The sequence below is a fragment of the Hypanus sabinus genome, chromosome 7 (genome assembly GCF_030144855.1).
Source record: "Hypanus sabinus isolate sHypSab1 chromosome 7, sHypSab1.hap1, whole genome shotgun sequence".
Taxonomy (NCBI): domain Eukaryota; kingdom Metazoa; phylum Chordata; class Chondrichthyes; order Myliobatiformes; family Dasyatidae; genus Hypanus; species Hypanus sabinus.
This window is the reverse complement of record NC_082712.1, coordinates 169,327,939-169,341,969: the sequence shown is the minus strand read 5'-3', so window position 1 is coordinate 169,341,969 and position 14,031 is coordinate 169,327,939. Positions and strand designations below refer to the sequence as shown.

General features: G+C 37.4%; 1 protein-coding gene across 1 annotated transcript in view; it reads left to right on the top strand.

Annotated features, from left to right (window-relative positions):
* The window catches only part of LOC132397382 (golgin subfamily B member 1-like), a 97,561-nt gene that overhangs the window by 33,175 nt on the left and 50,355 nt on the right, over nucleotides 1–14,031 (top strand). The window contains exons 12-17 of the mRNA XM_059976079.1: nucleotides 556–673; nucleotides 1,304–1,395; nucleotides 2,237–2,381; nucleotides 9,535–9,641; nucleotides 10,394–10,484; nucleotides 13,449–13,579. Coding sequence (XP_059832062.1) covers nucleotides 556–673; nucleotides 1,304–1,395; nucleotides 2,237–2,381; nucleotides 9,535–9,641; nucleotides 10,394–10,484; nucleotides 13,449–13,579 — 684 coding nt within the window. The remainder of the gene's footprint in view (nucleotides 1–555; nucleotides 674–1,303; nucleotides 1,396–2,236; nucleotides 2,382–9,534; nucleotides 9,642–10,393; nucleotides 10,485–13,448; nucleotides 13,580–14,031) is intronic.

Sequence of the window (14,031 nt, the reverse complement as noted above, 5' to 3'; positions counted from 1 at the left end):
GAAATGCCATTTTTTCTACTGCAGGTTCTGTAACCTGTGGATACTTTTTAGCAGTATGAAGGAATGCTTTCCTAGGATCTAAACTTCTTTCACTCACTCATTGCTCTTAATGCTAGGTTGAATAGCACCGCAACAGCCTGTATAGACCAAACTGAAATTTTCATTTGATTATAGTTTCATATTAAGTTCCTTTTACTCCCTTTCATTTAACTCTATGGGCATAACCTACTATTCTGTTCTCCTTCATTTAATTACCATTCTCTTCAATGTATTAGATATTCCTTTTCTTTGGTCTTACAGAGTGTAGTTATTGCCTGGTTTAGTTACAAGTGTTTTCCTCATGAGTGAATGACATGGAATTGATGCAAGCATGCAGGAAAAGTGATCTATAAAATAGTTGAGATAGGGTCAGGTTAGCAGTGGTGCAAATATTAAGCATGTAAAGATGACTTGGAAAATATTTAATTTCTTTTGATTTGAATTGTGGCTATCATTGAGTAGAAATTCCTTTGGTTTTAAACAATTATAGTCAAAGCCATATTTATTTCTACCCAGACTGGAGTTTCTTATCAAGAGTATTTGGCCCTCAAAAACAGAGTGGTTGAATTGGAAGAAGAGAAAGGAGAACTACAACAGGAAGTGAATTGTCTACAAGATTTTAAGGCACAAAATGGTATGTTGGCTGGTATGACTTCAATTATATTATGTTCCTTCTCTCTCACGTGGTCTGTACATACCAGCTGTGTGGTGAAAAAGGCACAATAGCACTTCTTTCACTTCAGACGGTTGAGGAAGTTTGGATGAGCTCCCAAATCCTAACGACTTTCTATAGGGACACAACTGAGAGCATCCTAACTGGCTGCATTACTGCCTGGTATGGGAACTGTACTTTCATCAATTGCAGGTCTCTGCAGAGACAGGTGAGGACAGCCCAGTGCATCTGCAGATGTGAACTTCCCACTACTCGGGATATTTACAAAGACAGGTGTGTAAAAAGGGCTGGAAGCATCATTGGGGGTCTGAGTCACCCCAACCTCAAACTTACAGCTGCTGCAACCTGGGATATAGTACCGCAGCATAAAAGCCAGGACCAACAGTGTCCAGGACAGCTTCCACCAGGCCGTCGGACTGGTTAATTCTGTTGTTATATTGACTATCCTGTTGTACATATTATTTATTATAAATTACTATAAATTACATTGCACATTTAGATGGAGATGTAAAGATTTTTACTACTCGTATATGCAGGATGCAAGTAATAATTCAAATCAATACTTACATGGTGGTATGTGTTTTGTTACAGAGGAGCTTCTAGCAAAATTGGAATTGTATGAGGAGCAACAACAGAAAATGCAAGCAGATCTAGAACAAGTTGCCAAACGAGCAACTTCCCAGGTTGGGAGGCTTCTTTGTGTTGCATTTTATTTGCCTATATTACAGTCCTTTATTCCATGCATATTCAGCATGGATTCAGTAGCCTCAAATTGTGCCAATAAATTATTTTAAATTGATGTATTTTATTGCTTATTAGTTTTTTTCTCAACTAGGATATTAAGTAAGTTTCCTTTTGCCCTTCCCTTCTGTTGCCATCCTCATTTCCTGGCTTGCTGTCTGTATTTATGGGTTGGGGGCTAATTTCCACACGAGATGATTTCTATATGCATAATCACGTATTTTGGATCTTAAATAGCCATATAGTTCATGTGGTTGAGGAAATTGTGGAGGATTCCAAGACTTCTAATTTAAATGAGTTACTTTGAAGAGTTTTACTACTAATTATTTTTTAAAATAACCATAATATTATGAAGAACTCTGGAAGTATATTGACAAGTCTGATTCCTGAGATGAGAAGGTTGTCTGTTGTTTGAGTTACGGTTTGCATTGAAGCATTTGAAAATTTGGATTCAAATCCTGATGATTTTGATTTCAAGTCTTTTTCTTGACCACGTCAATTTAAAATGGTGAGGACTTAGTGTTTGCTAATAAGTTTCATATATATACACGTACATAAATATACGCGCACGCACACATCACTCATTCTAAATCATCTCACACTGCATCATTCTAAACCTAGAATTAACTTTCTATAATACTTACAGAATATGCCCGGGGTGCAAACATACAGAATCATTACTGTTTTAGCTAATGACCACATTCTTGTGTTCCTGTCTGCATCAATATGGATCTAATTGCCCATTTAGATGAGTGGATGATGACGTGTGTGATGTCTCTGTAGACAAGTGAATCTGGAAGTGCAGAGGAACTGCAGAGCCGCCTAATTGAATGGCAAGAAATGGTTTCTGAGTCGGCGCGGAGCCATGCCAAAGACGAGAGGACTGTCATGGAATTAAGGATGACGCAAATTGAGGAAGAAAGAGAAGGTAGATTATGGAGATCTCTTGTTCTTACTTTAAACAAATCACTCAGTTTACTTTCTCTAATTTCAAATATTTTAGCAGGTGAATGACTTGCTTAAAAATCTATTTTGTGATGTTTATTCCAGTTGTGAGATTGATTGCTTAATAGCATTTTAAGCCAGAATTTAAAGCTCAACTTTGCACTTTCAGCATTAACACCTGTGCTTCAGCTGCTCAGTTTATAAACTGTTCCAAGGCAAAATGTTGAAAATCCTTTTCTTGGTTGGCAACATCAACATTTATTCCCACCCACAGTCATCCTGTTTCTGCCATTGGTCAATCCTATTGGAATGATGGCTTTACCAATAATTGGAAAGAAGAGAAACTCTTCTTCAGATTATTGATTCTTATTGATCAGTCAGAATCATATTTCCTCTTGAATTATAGTCAAGTGCACAGAATAAAAAAACAAATTCTTTTCTGGTAAGCTTAAATTCATCTTTATCTGGAACAACTGAGGGCAATCATAGAATGTTGGCAACTCTGTAACTCTGTTCTAACAGTGGATTCTCAGTAGCTGCCATTTAAAAAAAACTGGTGTTAACCTTTTACAAGGAAATCTGTTCAGTGGGTGACCTTTGAAGGTGTTGGCCAAACATTCCGGATGTGTTCAAAAAGGTGTCGAATTAAGCCTAATTGGTTTCCACACAGGGTATTTCCGGGCTCTGAACACTCAGCTTGTGGACTTCCTGTGCATATTAATGAGCCCGAATAATATTATTACATTCAAAAGTTCTATTAAGGTCAGTAATAATAAATTAACTTTTCAGTCCTACAAACAGGGTAAACAGTTCTCCTCTTTCCCCATCTCCTCCCATCATCTTGATTTAATTATAAGATCACAATCAACTTGTAAAATTAGTGTCTCACTGTGTAGTGGCCTCCAGTTGTAAATAAGACCACAAGACTCAAGGTATCAGAATTAAGCCATTCAACCCACTGAGTCTGCTATGCCATTCGATCTTGGCTGAACTAGCCTACAACCAACAGATACAAGCATCAAGCCAGAAAGTGATGATATCAGTAAAGGAGATCTAAAGAAAAACTTATTTAAATATCCCATCATTTTACCATTATCCTGCCTTTTCCCCATAACCATTGTCTAGCTGTCCGTGGCAATTAATTCAGCAGATTCACGACCCACTGGCTAAAGAAATTCCTCTATGTCCCCTTGCCCTAGACTCTCTGTATTAGAAACATCCTCTGCATGTCCACTATTGAGGTCTTTCAGTATTCTGAAAACAGGTATACATGATGAGATTTTATTTACTTAATTGAGTGAGTTCACAACAGTGAGTTTATCTTAATCCACGAGCCAAATTGGATGCCATGTTTATTAAACTGTAAAAAATGTATAGTAAGAACCACCTAGTTCTGTTGGTATACTAACAATTAGAAAGTAAAGTTGGCACAGTATTAAATCTGTGAAGAATATGAATGTGCTCAAACTTGAACCAAAGTTAAGACTTGCAATTTCCTTAGTGTTCATGAATGGAAAAAAAATTGATGAGACAATTTGCTAGAACATTAGCTTGTTCGCTTTTCTAGTTGCTTTTAATTTCTGATTTTCTTTCCTGTTTGTTTGAATTGGATGTTATTTCAAATATTTTGACTTTATAGCAGCATTTCTGAAAAGATAAGTGAAAGATATTTTGTTCTATAATGTGGAGATCTGATGCTTAGTTCCCTTTAAGTTGGGCATGACTTTATTAATATTTCTTTTCCTCTACCATATCCTTGATGAGCTTTCAACGATTCCATCCACTTCCCCCTCCACTGCTTTTGCAACTGTGATTTGGCCAGCCATTAGGAGCACAGTTTCCCATCAGTTTTGTGCATGCAGGTTTCTGTCGTCATTTTCTGTGCAGTGTACTGCAGGGTATTTCTGGGCTTTGGAATTTGTACTTGGAAATAATCAGCAGTGCACTTCATTAGCTAAATAGTACTGTGATGTAATTGTTTTTTTCACTGAACATGTGTAGATAAGCTTTTCCCATGGAAGCCGGTTTGCCTCTGATCTATCCTTCCTTTGCAAACTTTACCTTCATATGATAATAATTGCATGAGGCCATCCTAAGTTAAATCACCCCCTTTAAGTGTTCTTTGTTGCTTTGCATGTTGAGATAAGTTTGTTTCACCTGAATAGAACATCTTTTGCGGTGCTCACTCCAAATCACAAAACAGATGGGAAAATGCATTTTGCACGAGTCATCTCATCGTTAATTTTTGGTAATGAAGTAGTTGGCAAAACATCAGCATATAGTTTGCATTCCCCCCTCACCATCACTGGTACTCAGTTTATTCTTACTCTTTAAGTATCCCTATCCATCATGAATTTAAAAATCCTTTTGTTATTGATAAGCTAATGATGACTGTGTGTCTTGCCTGTAATGTCTTTATTCCAGTGACATTTATTCTTAGTGGTTTCCCCAAGAAGGAACAATTATGTTGTTCAAATAGAAAACTTATGAAGGTAGTTTGACTCATCAATGTCACAGATGATTAAATGTTTGTAGTTATCTTATGAAACAAATAACAACTTAGCCCACTTAGTTTTCTTGAGAAATTCCAAAGTTGTTCTGTGTGGTCAACATAAACTGTGCTGCTTTTTGTCTCATTCTCCACAATTTAGGGAAATTTCTAGTATTTGCAAACCAGATGCATCTGCAGCCGATAATCTGATCGCTCTTTAAAAAATTACATAGGTTCTTCCATTAATATTTCAAAATATAATCTACTTTAAAATGATTTTATTTAGAGATGCAGCAGGGTAACCAGCCCTTCAGGCCTAAAGAGCCTGTGCCACTCAATTACATTCATGACTCATTAACCAACTAACAGTATGTCTTTGTAATGTGGGAGGAAACTGGAGCACCAGAGGGAACCTGTGTGGTGACAGGGGGAATATATGAACTCCTTACAGACAGCAGTGGAATCAAACCTGAGTTGCTGATACTATAATAGCATTATGCTAATCACTCCACTGCTGTGCTGCCCATTTTTGTTAATTGATGTTAATTTAAACAATTCTGTATTTCATTGGGTGCTTTAATCTTGATTATTACAATCCTTATTTAGTTCTCCTTAAAGTATTTAAATGTTCACTAAAATTTTTCACATTGACGGTTTGTTGTATTATAAACAGCAAAGAAGTTGAATCTGTGTGCTTTTGGAGTTTGGAAGAATAAGAGGTGATCTTATTTGAACTTGTAAAACATCCTTAAGGGGTTATGACTGGGTAGATGTGGAGATGTTCCCACATGAGAGGGTCTTGAAAAAGCAGCATAGTTACAAGATAAAGCTGCACTGAGGTGTGTAGGAATTACTTGTCACAGAGTGGTGAATTTCTGGAATTCTGTATCCTTAAAGTTTGTGAAGGTTCAATGGTTGGAGTGATTTAGAAAGAAGATAGATGGATTTGGAAAACAAAGGGAATTGAGGAACATGGGAATCTGGAACAGAAGGAATTGAGGCCTGGGTAGAATGAGCTACCCAAGGCGAAGCAATTGGGAAGCTTTTAAGAGGGTTCATTCAAGAGTCCAGGGCAGCCTGTTCCTGTTAGGATGAAGGGTAGATATAACAAGTTCAGGCAACCCCGGTTGATTAGAGATATCAAGGCTCTGGAAAGGAAAAAAAAGAATCCATTGCATTTTAGGCAGCTAGGTGTGAACAAATCCCTCAACAAATATTCAAAGTTTAAGACCAGGTGAGGGAAATTAGGAGAGCAAAATGATGGTATGAAATTGATTTGGTAGGTAGGGTTGAAGATGATCCTAAACGATTCTTATGCTACATTAGTAGTAATGATCCAGCTCACTGGAGGGTGACCAATGTTGCTCTGTTGTCCAAGAAGGGTAGCAAGGACAGGCCTGGTCACTACAGGCTTGTGAGTCTGACTTGAGTTGTAGAGAAGGTACTGGAGAGAATTCTGAGGGACATGATCTATCATAACTTGGATAGTTGTGGCCTGATCAGGAATAGCCAGGCATGATTTGGTGCTTGGGAATTCATGTCTGATGAATCTTCTGGAGTTTTTTGAAGAGATTAATAAGGGGATTGCTGAAGGTTAGGCTGTAGGTGCTGTCCCATGTGGCAGGCTAGGTCGCATGGGATTCTGGAGGAGCTAGTGAGTGGATTCAGAATTGGTTCAGTAATAGGAAGCAAAGAGTAATGGTTGAAGCTTGATTCTCCAACTGGAGACCTATGACAACTGGGTTGTCTCAGTGTTGAAATCTCTGTCATTCATTATTCATGTAAATGATTTGAATATAATGTTCATGACATGATTAGCAAGTTTGCTGATGATGCTGAATTGGGGGTCATCTTGATAGTGAAGAGGTTACAATGGATTTGAAAGAGATCTCGATCAACTAGAGAGATGGGATGAGGAATGCCCAGTGGATTTCGGTTTAGTTAATTGTGAGGTGAAACGTTTTGAGCAGTCAAACCGGAGTAGGACTTGCACAATGAATATTAGGGTACTGATGAATGTTGCGGAATAGAGGAACCTGGGAGGGGTTGTGAATAAGGCATTTAGTATGCTAGCCTTCATCAGTCAGGGCTTTGAATTTAGAAGTAGTGACATTATTTTACAGTTCTCAAAGTCATTGATGAGATTGCACTTGGAGTATTATATACAGTTTTGGTCACCCTGCTATAGGAAGAACTTTGTTAAGATGGAATGGGTGCAGGCCTGAAGTAGAGGGCCTGAGTTATAGCCCGAGCACAGGAGAATGAGGGGTGACCTCACAGAAGTTTATAAGATCATGAAAGATAAGGATAAGGTGGGCAGTGGGGAGTTCAAAACTAGACAGTATCGATACAATTAGAAGTTAACGATTTAAAATAAATCTTTATACAGAAGTTAGTGAGTACCTGAAATGAGCTGCCAGAGGATATGGTTGAGGTGGATGCAATTGCAACTTTCAAGAGGCATATCAATAGAGATGTGGAGGGTTATGGAGAAAATATGGACAACTGGGACTAGTAGGGAGGATGCTATGTTCAGCATGGAACAGTTAAGCTGAAAGTCCTTTTTGCATGCTGTATTACTTTGAGTCTGAGAAAGAGATTTACATGGTGATTTCTATAATCTATGTTAAAGGGAATTTGTTTTCATTTCAGCTGAATTTTCTCCCCTTGCCAAGTTTATTCTGAACAAATGGGTGGGATGTGTTAGCTGCTGCAAGATTTCTTCCAGTCATGAATCATTTACTCTTGGTTGAAGATGACTTAGCTTCTTTGATCTCTGCTTTTAATCACTAAAAGTTGACATGGATTTGTTTAAAATGACAGCATATGGGTCAATCTGTTTCATGTTGTATGGTGGTGTAATTTGAGGCAGAATTGTACAGCATAGAAACATACCCTTTGGCCCACTACATACATAACAGATATCCTTACCTGTCCACATTAATCTCATTTATCTGCATTAGGACTGTACCCTTGTGTATTTTGTCTATTTAGTTGTCTATCTAAATGTTCCTAAACATAGTAATTGTATCTTATTTCAACATCTTCTCTGGCAATGTGATTGAGTTATCAATTATTTTCTGTAAAGGAAATAACTTTCTCTTAGATCCCCTATAAAATGTTTTCCTCTCACTTTAAACTTATGTCTTCTTGTTTTGGATACTCTTACTATGGGGGAAGAATTTTCTACCCTATCTTTGCCTCTCAGAATTTTATATACTTCTATTAGATCACTCCTCTACCTCCTTTGCACCTGGGAAAACAAGCCCAGCCTGTCAGTTTTTTCCTCATAACTGAAGACAGTATCCTGGAGAATCTTCTCTGCTCTCTCTAATACAATCACATTCTTCCCATGGTGGGGACGAGATCTGCACGCGATACTAAGTATACTTTAATCACTGTTGTCTAAAGTTGCAACATAAAATCTCAACTAAATTCCACCTCCATGTGATTGATATCCTGCAGTATGTTTAGACAAACTTCCTCACCATCCACAACACCAGCAATTTTCATGTCATCTGCAAGATTTTTAATCATACCTACTGCATTTGCATCCAAATCATGGGTGTATACAGCGAAGGACCGGCACTGATCTCTGTAGTCACTTTCAACCAGAAAAGCAGGCATCCAGTGTCTCCAATCACTAAAACAATTTTGGATCCAATTAACCAGTTTGTCTCTGATCCCATGTGCCTTAACCTTCTGCACCAGACTACAGTGAAGGGTGTTGTTACATGCTTACTAAAGTAATTTGTGGATTCCAGTTTCAGCTGCTACTAATTTTAAATTATTTAAAAAATTCTGATTACAAAATATTCCAAAGGTGACAATAACATGTATCTAAAATATGCTTTCATTGAATTCTGTAGTTTTTTTAAAACTGAAGACTTAAATCATTTTTAACATATGGCTCTGCATTAAACATTCAGTTAAGCTTCCAGTTACATTTTTTAGTGTTTTTGTAAATTCGGAAGTTTTAGTCAGAAGTTTGGAGATTTTATTAACACAGGCAAGTGAGATTCGTACAGATAGGCATAATAGTTAACAGAGAGAAAATGGGCTGAAAGCCCTGTTTTTATTACTATAAAAGTCCACGACTCTATAATCCTTGATATATAAACCATTTTAATCCATACATTACATTGCATTGTTACAAGTTAAATGAGCCATTTAATTCATCAGAATCATTTCAGTGGGTGGAGGATCTTTTTTAACTTTCATTTGCATGAGTAGAACAATATCTTTTGTTCCTGCTCTCAATCTAATGTAGGTTTTACAGGTTAAGTAACAAACCTGCAAACCTACCTGTAACATCTAACTCTGCTGCTCCAAAATTGAAAATAGTATCAAAACATAAATCAGTTATAGTATTAGTTGTCACTGAAGTACAATTGATGTAACTTTAGCTTTGATACTACTAAATATGTTTAAAATTAAAATATCAGCCAGCTGTTTTGTATTTTAGCAGCACCCTGTTAAAAGCAAACACTTTTGGGGAATTCACAAGGTAGTGAAAGCCACTGGGGTCTTATCGGTCTTTACTGTGTTTGTGTCTGTGGTCATGCTGTCTTTCTGAATGACGTGTCTTCCTGCGGCACAAAACTGATTGAGGATGACTGGTTCTTTCCTGGCTGCTCTGATCCAGCTTTGGTCTCAGGACAGCAGGAGCTGGAGGAGGAACTGGGGGATCTTCGAAGACTAGGACAGAGTCAAGGAAGGAGGAAACGGACCACAGATGCCCAGAAGCTCGAGGTATTGGATGATTTTGATGGAGACTTAAACTTTGAATTTAAACTTTGACTTTGTACATCAGTATGAAGTTTTATGATCGAGTGAGTTTGACATTTTGTGACATTAACTTTAGTTTTGCAAAGATTGATTTAAGATATATTTTTGTTATGAAACTTTAGGTAATTTTGAGTAAGTAAATCTAAACCAAGACTTGCAAAACTGAAAAAGTTTTAAGCTAAGTTTTAACTGCCATTATAAGTTAAAGTAAGATGTCTGGCATTGTATCACGCATGTTCAATTTTTAATATAACAGTTAAAATAACAAGTAAAAGAAACAAACTTTTAGAAATCATTGTCATGACTGCAAAGTCCATCAATGTTTGATTGTTGTAATTGAACCAAACTTGCCCCTTTATATTATAAATATTGAATAACTATCAGAGCCAGTATGCACATGATGGGCCATGTGATGGCCCTCTGTGGCTGTGACAATATAATCAATTTTCACTCTCAATCATCTTATTTAGTGTGAATAGTCACTGAATTCCTTCCACTGTGCATCTTATATGTATCTCTGTAAATATTAATGATGTGCAGCTAACTTTTTCCAAGAGTAGAAGTTAAAAAGCATCAGACAAAATCGGTTGAAATCTTTTGTTTGATACCAAGTGACCACATTTGGAAAGATTGAAGTGCTGACAAGTTAGCCAGTTGTAAAATGTTCTGTAAATATATCCACACAGAACTAAGTGTGATTTTCTTTTCTGATGTAGGATGATTATGAATATGAAGAGAAGCAACACTTCGAAGAGTCCAACATGAATATGGATCAGAATGATGCAAATGAAGGGGAGAATTTGGGAGGTTTGTGGCCAGAGTACAGTTCCCATCATACAGGTGTGATACCTGCTAGGCGGTTATTGAAAGCATGCACATCATGTGACTTTTGTGATGCTTTAAAAAAAATCTTTCTATTTTAAATAACCCATTTTGCTTATTGGCACTTTCTAACCCATGTCAGCGTTGTTTGGATTTTTGCTTCTCCTCCTCTAAATTGCCCTGTTGAGAAATTTACAATTATAGGCATGTGCATGCTGGAAGAACTGGCTAGCTATCTTTCCACGATATCATCTGCACCATTTAAAAAAAATATTTATTCATTTATGGAGTGTGGGCATCGCCAGCTAATTATTGCCCTTGAGAAGGTGGTGATGAGCTGCCTCTTCAACCACTGCAATCCCTGAGACGTAGGTACACCCACTGTTTTGTTAGGGAGTGAATTCCATGATTTTGACCCAGCAGCAATGAAGGAATGGCGATATGTTTTCAACGCGATGGTGAGTGACTTGCCTTTATATTAGGAACCAAAATGACTTTGAATCCCCAAGGCAGAGGAATTTAGAACAAATTGATAACTGACTGTTGCATTGATGCTTGGTTGGTACAAAACTAAGGGCTGAACATGGAGCGGACATTTCTTCCTGTGGGGAAAATATAGAATGTGGAGATATTCTAACCCGAACCCTTCCACGAACCATTGTGGATACTCCACATCAGAACCATATTCCCAATCTTAACCACAGGACCCATCAGCCCAAGGCAAAGTCTCCATTGGGACACACCCACCATAACTGCAACTGGCACCAATAATCCCAACTGTACCCCCAAATCTTGACTGCATCCTCTAACCCAAAGCACCCCCATCAACCCTGGGCAAGTCCCCATTAACAATGAGCATTCCCATCAACCAGCTCCTGACCCTAAGCAATATCCCTGATCCCAAAGTTTTCACCCCCAACTCACCCTGCACATACCAACATATAACAATATCTGGTACCCCCTTCCACTCTTAATGGGATAAGTGATTAATACAGATAAATTCCAAGAAAGGCAGGTGGAGTTGGACCAGGTTAATAAGGTGTGGGCCGTTCCAAAGTGGCAGGATCGACAAACACGAGGAATAATTTTCCCACTGCCTGCGTACTAACACCCTCACCTTCCCATTTCAGATGCAGATGAGGTAAATTACTTTCTGCAAGTCTTTTTCTTCAAAAGAAATTGGGTGCAGCCTCTGAATATTTTAAAGACTGGTTGGGTGATTCTTGATAAGCATGGGAGTGAGAGAGTAATGAGTGTAGGCAAGAATGCTGAGTAGAACTCAAAATTAGATCAGCCATGATCTGAATGAATAATTATGCAGGTATGATAAATCAAATGGCCTACACTTCCTGTGTACTTGATGTCAAACAATCTGAACTATCTGCTTGGCTATCTTGTGCTCCTTCATTGTTGTCAGTATATCCCAAATAATCCTAGTCTCAGGTACTTAACACTATATTTTCTCCACCATTCTTCAGTTTTTTCAGCTCTTCTCAATGGAAAACCAACCCTATTTTGCCCAATGTTTCCTCAGCCTCCTCATGTCTGTTTATCTTCCCCCTTTGTTTATTATCAAATGACATCCACTGAATCAAAAAAAAATCTTATTTCCATCCTCCCATGTACAATTCTCCACTTCCTTTTTTATCTAAATCTATGATCTTCCAAGGAGATCCTTCAAAATGTTATTCTAAATAAGGTAATTAACCAGTTGCATTAAATTTTGGTTTAGACTTTCTGCAAACATGCTACCTGACTTAGTGAATCTCATAGTATTTCAGTTTTTACTTTGGAGTGCTGGCATCTAAGTTAATTTGAACTTATTTCATGCGCTCTTTTTTCCCGTCAGTGTTGTCTCCATCACCCTTCAACTGTTAATTTTTTTGGTCCAGATTTTTCTTTCTATAGCTACTTTCCTGCAAAGAGATTCTTCACTCATTTCTTTGTTTCAAGTTGTACCCTTCTTGCTTTCCTTCAGCTTTTTTTCTCTCCTTCAAACAGGGAAGAAATAATAGGCTTTATCACTAAAATTTGACAAGTATCTTCACCTGGTGCTCAGAATGCAGGGTCGCTTAACAGTTTCACACAGGCACTAGGCTTATAAAAGGCATTGCATTAATATTAGCAATTATTTTAGGCTTGTTTGTCTGTGATTGAGCCGTGTGTGACTAGTTCAGGGTTTTAGATGTGTAACCTGAAATTCCACAGACTAAATGAAGACTGAACTTTTCTTTCAGTATTGATGAATTGCTGCCAGTCATTCATTACACTTAAAATTACACTCAAAGTTGTTATGGGATTTGCATTGAAATTTGCTGAAATTTAGAACCAAACATCTCTACATGCTTTTGGGATCCCATAATTGGCAAACAACCAATCAGACTGAAGAATTCTAAATATTGAGTTTATAAATTGTAAAATATGGTACAAAAATTGAAACTAAGGGAAAAAATGATTCAGGAAGAAATGAAAGATAAAGGAAAAAGTAAAGTTTTTTAAACCTTACTTCCAATCTCTACCTGAAATGTAAAGGACAGAGATGAACATTATTTTGGATTTGGTGTCTTTTTTTGTTCACTGGATTGGACAAATCCCAGTTCTGACTGTTAAATTTCAGTTTTCTCAATCCTTCATGTATGTACTGTAATTTTGCCCCTCTATGCATTTGAATAGAGGGTATCTAGGGAGACTATTGGAGTAGAAGAGCAGTTTGGAAGACAGCTTCCTGATCTCTCTGTTGAAGTCTGTGGAGGTTATAGTTCAAGTTTATATGTGAATGACAATCAGTGCTGATGGTGTGCAACATTGACACTGCAGCAAAATCCAGAGCAAAGACTCAAAATAAATAGAAAAATCTTAACATATTGTCGTTAACAATCTTCAAGTGTTTATATTAAATTGAAGATTGCGTTTCAACAGCTTTGCAAAATCACATTTATAATTATTCAGGACTGAGGGCAGTTGTTGAAGAGTTGGAAATGGAGCGGAACAGGCTGCAAGAGCAAATCTTAGTCTTAGAGGAGCGCTGTCAAGACTTGGAGGACAGAGCACAGCTCCGTTCCAGAGTAGAATTCCATCAGGTAAGGGTGATTGTTTAGAACAGCTTAACATAAGAATTGTTATAACGTCAACAGTTGTGTTAATAGCAGCCAAAATTGAATAAAATTTTGGAAATAGTTTAATAGCAACTAATCTACTGATATGTTTAGAATGATGGTTCATTGTGTTTGACAGATAGCAATTTCAGGTTATTCTTCCTAATGAGATCACATGTTTTTATATTTTATGTTTGTTATTTTATAAATAGCAAGCTCTGTCACATATTTAAATTGCTAACTAGAATTGGTTAAACATATTTTTGTTCAGTTCCATTTGTGCTATCCTGGAGAAATTTGGTTCCCAGGACTTGGAGGACAGTTGAATAACCTCTGTCATGCATCCATGGTGAAGATGAGGACAGGAGGAAAAGGAGGCCAAACTGCCTCCACCTCTTGGATCATGTCTGACTTTTTCATCTGGATGCTATTTCTGC